At 42.9% G+C, this 7,701-nt stretch overlaps 1 protein-coding gene across 15 annotated transcripts in view; it reads left to right on the forward strand.

The window, feature by feature from the left end:
• The window catches only part of Lmo7 (LIM domain 7), a 211,460-nt gene extending 205,228 nt beyond the window's left edge, over nucleotides 1-6,232 (forward strand). For 13 of the 15 annotated variants that reach the window (XM_085828821.1, XM_085828817.1, XM_021181949.3 and 10 more), the window contains 4 exons: nucleotides 637-912; nucleotides 2,632-2,740; nucleotides 4,102-4,204; nucleotides 5,433-6,232. In XM_085828821.1, coding sequence (XP_085684947.1) covers nucleotides 637-912; nucleotides 2,632-2,740; nucleotides 4,102-4,204; nucleotides 5,433-5,455 — 511 coding nt within the window. In that variant the 3' untranslated portion in view covers nucleotides 5,456-6,232. The other 2 variants (XM_085828814.1, XM_021181951.3) reach the window with 2 other exon arrangements.
• Nucleotides 6,233-7,701: the final 1,469 nt, after the last annotated feature.

Here is a 7,701-nt window from a genome sequence, read left to right on the forward strand (position 1 = left end):
AGCTTTTGTAGAAAATCTAAATCCTGTATGCAGGGTGGCTTCTGTTTCCTGTAGACACTGAACAGTTGCTGACCCATAGGACTTGGGGTGGCAAATGGGAGTGTCTGAAGCAGGCCTGGGTTGCACTGGGGCCAGGGGACTTTGGTTTGAAGCCAGGGCCTCATCCACACACTCCTGGCTTGGTCAACGTAACTCCTATGAGATTAAAAACATCTTTGTATAATGTTGCGAAGATTAAGTGAGATATGTCTGTGAAAATGTATAGTTCAATACTTATGTGCTTACAATTTTCTGATTGGATTTTAAAAGACTGAGGCTTCTATGTCTAAGCTGTTTAAGGGATGAGTGACTGCTAGTATTAGCTTTTATTTAAGAAGTAGTTTTCATCCCACTTTGATACTTGGTCTTTTTGTCTAAGGACCTCTCCAATGAAGGTTACTGAAATATGAAACGTTACAGTACCTCTGGTGCAGAACAATTTATTGTTAAAGGTATACGTAACTGGAACCAGCTTAGTTGAGCCTAGAAAATACATAAAGGAGGTCTTACATTCACCCCAATGGTGCATCTGTTAGGCAAGTTCCAGCAGCATAACGTGACTCATGTCACTCCTATGACCCCTGCCCTGTGTTTCAGAGGGGAGTCTCTGGACAATCTGGATTCCCAGCGGCCGGGTTCCTGGAGGCAGTCCCCTTGGCACAGCCAGCCTGCCGGGGTCTACACTTCTTCCTCTGTCCAAGACTTCAGTCGCCCCCCACCTCAGCTGTTGTCTACATCAAACCGCGCCTACATGCGGAACCCATCCTCTGCGGTGCCACCTCCAGCCGGCTCTGTGAAGACCTCCCCAGGGTCTCCCTCTCCACGCAGCCATTCCCCTTCCATGTCACAGTCAGGCTCTCAGCTACGGAATAGGTAAGGCCCCTTGTGTGGTCCCCTTGTCTTACTTTTAAGGGTGTTCCTTCCCTAAAACGTTCCCCACATCATCCAGTACAGAAGAAAAGCAAGTCCTTTCGAGTGCATGGAATTGGGTGTTCCTGTATCAAAGCCATTGAGAAGGCTTTCTCCTGCCTCTGTCTGCTGCCTGCCTAGTGTTTACAAATGTCTGGTAAAGCCACTGGAGACCTTTGACATGTCTGCACGTTGCCAGGCTCTCTGTTGCCCGTGCTTTTGGTCATTGTCTCAGATGGCAGCTTTCTCTGGATAGATCACCATGTGGCATCACCAAACAATACAGTAGCTCGAGAATGCTTTTCATATTTATGACTGAGAACAGTATTATGAAGTGTGTTGGACTTTTAATGGCACTTGAATAGAAGCTCATTGGAACGGAATGTGAAAGAAGAGCATGATAAAAAGGCTGCATAGCCTGGGCAGTTTCAGCAAACTGGATTTAAAGAATACCATCCTGTAGGTTTGATCTTGTGTTTGCAGTCTTGGATTGCTTTGACTGTTACTTGATCTGCTAGCGTTCTGCTCCAGCCTCATCACTTGGCTCCTGTAGTTCATGTGTTATATAGGGAGGTGGCAAAGTTAGGTAGCATCTTGCATGGCCATTTGCCTCAGGGTTATGGAGCGAAGCTCTGATGTCCGAGTGGGTTGTGTTTTCAGAGGTACACAGTCATCCCAAAGGAGTTCTAGTTCCCATCACAAATACAATGATTAGGGTTGGAAAGCCATTTGTATTTGGATACTTTTAAGCTGCTAAGTAGTAGACTTAGATAAGAAAATGCCTTCTATCAGCCCAAGACAATGGTATGGTTACCAAGGTCCACAAACTATATTAGTGTGTTGAGTTACAAGAGAAGTGATGAGGAGGCCAGTGCTTTAGGGTAGATGGAGTTTGCAGAGGGCAGGAACTACCATTTATGGACTCTCCCATGGAAGGTGCATATGTGAGAATAGAACAGGAGAGGTCTTGGGGCAAGCCTTGGGATTTTCTGCCCAGGGAAGCTCTCTGTCCAGCAGATTGCTCTCTTCTCCAACTCTCAATAGCTATGCATCCCCTGCACTCCTTAGTGGGACTGTGGTTCTGTGCTCCTTCTGGGTGGGTGGGAAAGTATGGGTGAAGATGAAGGGGTTATCCCTTTAAAAGCACTAGGCAACCAGCCCCAGATGTGTAAATAAAGCGGGAACCGCCATCCCTGGCTCATCCGCAGCTCTTAGGCAATAATGACATCCTTCTCAACAGAGGTGGGAGCCAAGAATGTGTTTAGGGTTCTAACCAGAAAAGTGAAATACGAAGGGCTAAAAAGTAACTCAGAGAAGGCAAACCACAGAGAATCAGATGGCCCTGAGGGTGGAATGCCCTGAGTGGAATTTTGTATATCAGCCAACTGAATTAATTAGCAAGAGGATGTAATAGAGCAGAAACACTGGTGAGTCCATATGTAACCAAAGGGGGAATGCCATCAAAATCCCAAATGGACCAATTGCATCCCCTTGAGCCTCTATCGAGACAGTTCAAGGTATAGTGAAGGCATGCTTTAGTTGGCTACTGAAGGTTTCTCTCCTACAGCTATCCAGATACTTTCTTAAGTTACCATTGTTGCTGCCGATGCCGAGTGTGACTTTAAATGCCAACCTTGCACAGCACACGTGAAAGCCTCCGTTCCGTTCTTGTTCCACATCTAGGTCAGTGAGTGGGAAGCGTGTGTGCTCCTACTGTAATAACATTCTGGGCAAAGGAGCCGCCATGATCATCGAGACCCTGGGTCTTTGTTATCATTTACATTGTTTTAAGGTGAGCCTGAGTCAGAGAGCTTGCGGCCGCTGCCAATGCTGCTGCCGCTGCTGCCAATGCTGCCACCGCTGCCAATGCTGCCGCCACCACCACCACCACCGCTGCCACTGGCCTGCCATGCTTTGCTTGGAGAGTGCATGGCTTCTATGAGCCCCACCCCGGGTTGTGGATGTGCCACTAACAAGCTTGGTGCTGTTATTTGTCCGCCTGTGCCGTGCTGGCGTTGCAGATTGCTTGCTACCACTTCATTCTCCAACCTGGAATCTTCTTTTATATGTTAGTCTGGAAGGCCTATGCTTTTTGTAGCTCTAATATGCTAGGATTCTATAAATAAAATTTACAGTGCACAGTGTGTTCTCTCGCGTGCTGCCGTGGGTAGACTTAAAATTTAATTTACCAGTGTTATTAGCAACATGGAGACATGCAGTTATCAGCGTCTCAAACGATAACTTTTAATAGTGTCTGGAAGGAAAACCACTGTAAATATTTTTACAATTGCATAGCCTGCCTGTCTATTCCTGATATTTTTGTTTTTGTTTTTTTTTCCTATATAGTAAAGGGTTCAGGCTGTAATTCTTTGTTTTACAGTGTCTGCCTATAAACACACATCAGGTTTCATTTTTGAAATGAATTGGAATTCCAAGGTTAGCAGCTTGCTTAAGCATATAAATTTGTGCTGTATCCATGTAGAACAGACTGAGTCAGAACAGTGTTTGAACACACCTAACACAGACACACAGACACACACACAGAGGGAGAGAGAAAGAGAGAAAGAGAGAGGGAGAGAGAAAGAGAGAAAGAGAGAGAGAGAGACAGACAGAGACAGAGACAGAGACAGAGAGAGAGACAGAGAGACAGAGAACACCAAAGCCCCTAGCCTTGGCATAAAGCACCCCTTATGGAATACTCACTCAGCCAGTGATGTTAAGACACTGGGAATGGTCCACTCCAGACTGGAATGCCAGAAACCCAGGTTGTTTTTCTCTCTGGTTCTTCCATGTTCGTTAGTATTCATTTCCTTGGAGCAATGAAGTCTGAATTTCTTTAAGCCAATCATCAATTTGTTTTCAAATTTCTTTACCCCCCAGTAGATTTAGAATGATCATCTTGGCTCTTAAAATTTGCTATCTGAGTTCTTAGTGTCTAATCTAGCAGGCTTGATTTAAATCCACTAATTGCCTTTTGGCCTCCCCCATCCCTTTGCTTTAATGTAGTAAACCCAAGAGTTTCAAGGCTGCATCCTATAATCCTCTTGCCCACTTCCCTATATCCCATCATCCCCTGCATCTCTCATCTTCTGAGAGAGCTCCGGGCTCTTTGTAGTTAACTAATTGTATCTTTTTTTTTTTTTTTCCTATCAGTGTGTCTCCTGTGGGTGTGACCTCGGAGGCTCTTCCTCAGGAGCTGAAGTCAGAATCCGAAACCACCAACTCTACTGCAATGACTGCTATCTCCGATTCAAATGTAAGAGAGCAAATCAGAGAGAAAATTTCTTGTCTTTTGAGGAGACCACGGGTTCCTATGTCTTTCCCTGAGCCTTGAGCTACCTCCTCTTCCCCAGAGTCCCTGTCATGGGGTCCTGGGCTCAGATCCTCTTCAAAGAGGCTGTGCAATGAGTTCCAGCCACTCAGGAGAGGGTTGTGGGGTTGGGGACCTGGAGGGGCTTGTTGTCCAGAAATCAGGACATTGACTCTGGTTTGCATAGATCCTGGAGAAACTTCTAATACCTCATGGAAAACAGGATACAGGGTTAAGGCAAGTCCTCTGAACAGACTTTGGTCTGCCTCCTGACTAAGGCTTCATCTTCATCATCAACTATTTCCATATCTAATGATAAGACCTAAATGTGATTTATAATGTAATCAACTTTGAAAATGCTTGCGTTACTATATAACCATGTATTATTCATATATAAAAGTTTGAAAAAGAGAATTTTAATTCTGTTTATATGGTGTTTCAGTGTTACTGAATTAAAAAAAAAATAAGTGCTACTTTTTTTCTAAGCATGTGTTTATGAGTATCATCTAGTGTAGGGTAGCATAACTCTGTTGTGTGTTGTTTATAGCCTCAGTAAGGAAGACAGCAGCTGTTGCTGTATATATATATAGTTTTGAACCTTGATGCTGGTAACGTTTTTCTTCCTTGTTGTGAAAGGGTGTCACAAGTGGTATCTACAAACCTATTGCTTTTGAACTCAGAGGTATTTATTGGTCCTTTATGTGCAGAGTGTTTGGAAATGATTTGAACCGGTCAACTCTCTTTTATCTGTCAGCAGCTTCTTTCCTGGTTGTCCAGGCCTTCCTGGAACGCTGACCCTGAAGGTGGGAGAATGTCTAGGCTGGGCATGGGATCTTGGCAGTGTGTCTGTGTGTGCACTTTTCTCTCTTAAACCCAAAGCCAAACATAATTGATTTTTTTGGAACCACTGCTCATGCCTTTTCTCTCCTTCAGTACGAGTAACAGAGAGTTGAAGGTTTTGTTTTTGTGTTCATTCATACTCTGTGTTTTACAAAGAAAGAATTCTAGACCCCAGAGGCTGCAATTGCCTGCCATTGTCCTAAGACTGAGCGGCAGGTAACTCTTCCTACCTCACTGGGCCACTCTGAGTGACGACTGCTTATGTACTCCCTTGAGCTGGCATTCCCGTTTCTGAATCTGAGTGCTTTTCTCTCTTCTCTCCTTGCCTAATCAGCTGGACGGCCAACCGCCATGTGATGTAAGCCCCCATTCGAAAGCGCTGTTGCAGATAGAAGAGGAGGCGCTTGTCACTGATGCAGAACTATAAAAAAAATGCTGGATGATTTTTCCCCTCTTTTTTTTTTTTTTAAAAGGAATAATCATTGCTGCGTTAGATGACATAGGAACACTGTGGTGTTGGTAGGACCTGTATTTTTGTTGTTTATTTATAAGAAGGTAATTGTGTGTGTGTGGGGGGGGGGGAGGAGTGCAGTATTGACCTTTTGAATTCAGCATCCTAAAAGCACAAGTGGAAAACAAAACTAAACAAAGCTCAAGAACGTAAAAGAAAATCCTTCTCACGCTCATGTGGTTGATGATCTCGCCTGACTCTCTAGTGGTTTTTCGAGGAAGGTATTTTATTTTAATTTTTTTAAAGTTCTTAAACATTATTTGAAATAGTTAATATAAACGTGTAACTGTGTTTGTTTATTATAATGTATTCTAAGTTAATGTGGAACCATATGAAAAATTTCACTTAAATCCACCCATAAATTTGCTTTTTTTGTGGTTTTCTTTACACGAAAATAATCCGATTGAAAAATAACTTTGCTTCTGTAATGTTTTATTGGCTTGAGGAGGGCACTCAATTTTCTTTACAAGGACTGTTGATGCTAAGCAAATGCCAGGAGAGGGCTGTTTACTTTCAATAATGAAAAATATCCATGGCTTGTATACCAGTGATTTCCTCCAGAAACACGTGAGCTTTTCTGTTCTGCTGCCTTTGTAAATAAACTTGGTGATGCATTTAAGGAATGTTTTTAAAAACTCTTTATTGTTTCTAATTATTTAATGTGTTTGTGCTTCTAAAGTATGTGGTGTGTATATGTGTAGGTGTCTGTGTGTGTGCCATGTGTATGTGTGTGTAAGAAGGTAATTATGTGGCAGGTGTGTGTGTGGCATCTGTATGTGTGTGTGTATATGTATGGAGTCTGTGTGTGTATGTATGTGTGTGTGTCATATGTGTGGCCATATGTGTGTGTGTGTGTACCACCGGCACGTGAGTGTCTGTGGAGGCCAGGGGAGGGTGTTGGGTTCCCTGGAGCTGGCGGATGTGAGACATTCATTATGGCACTGGAAACTGAGCTCAGGCCCTGAAGAGCACCAAGCTGTCCTCCCGGCAACGCTGCCCCCAGCCCCCTTCTCATGCCTTTTAATTCTATTTAAGTGTGCGCACCTTCTTTATTACATCTTACATATCTTTACTAAGGTGCAATTGACACGTAACACAAACTGCATATGTTTATATTCAGTGTGTATAACTTGGCAAGTTTTGGTGTGTGACTTCCTGTTACACTACTTCCACAACCATGATGATTCTGTAGAAGTTTAATCTTAATAATTTTATTTCAGATAATGTTATGATTTTGAATGTGCTTTTACGGCAACGGAAGTGGCTGTTGGATCAGCTTTTAAAGATCTATTCTTTTTTTTTCTCCTAGGGAGTTTGGAAAAATATCTAGAGTAAAAGCAGTGCTTTAAAACAAGAAATATGGATCAAAAATAGCTAATATAAAATGTTAGTGTGCTTTGAATAAAAATATAAGGACCTTCGGCTCCTTGGTAAAAAATGCAAATACTGCGAGAGCTATGTTAGAGAAGGCTTAAAATACATACTAAAGCGTTAATACGGGAGGAAAATAAGAATCAGTTCCAGAGTGTTTGGTTGCTGAGTAATTCTTTTTATTTCCAGTTATTAAAGTAATATGTACCTATTAAGGACATTTTGCCAAATTCCCCATAGCATTTGGAATGTAGCCTACAGCTCCAAATGCCAATGAAAACACCAGTGTTTGAACTCATTCTGCATGCGGATGTTTATCCTGCATTCTTAGCTAACACTGGCTGAATTTTCCATATTCTTTTTATTTATTTATTTAATTTTATTTGTAATTCAGTTTTTACACTCTCTATTCTGTTTCCCGCCCTTCCCCCTCCACCCTCTGACTGCTCCACATCCCACACCCCCTCCCCCACCCTACCCCTGTCTCCATGTGGATGCCCCCAACCCACCTGACCTCAAAATTCCCTGGGAGTCCTTTTCATCATGCATGCTACTCAAGCATTCTACCCCAGGTTATACCCCTAAGTCTCGGTTTCTTTTTATTTAATTTTTATTGGTATTTTTTTTTATTACACACTGTCATGGGTCTCATGAAGATGCTTTTATCTAGAAGTATCACATGCTTCGATTGTGTTCACCCTTCAATGTCCCCTCCCCAGAC

Source organism: Mus caroli, unplaced genomic scaffold, assembly GCF_978045245.1.
Source record: "Mus caroli unplaced genomic scaffold, Mus_caroli_1 scaffold_12, whole genome shotgun sequence".
Taxonomy (NCBI): domain Eukaryota; kingdom Metazoa; phylum Chordata; class Mammalia; order Rodentia; family Muridae; genus Mus; species Mus caroli.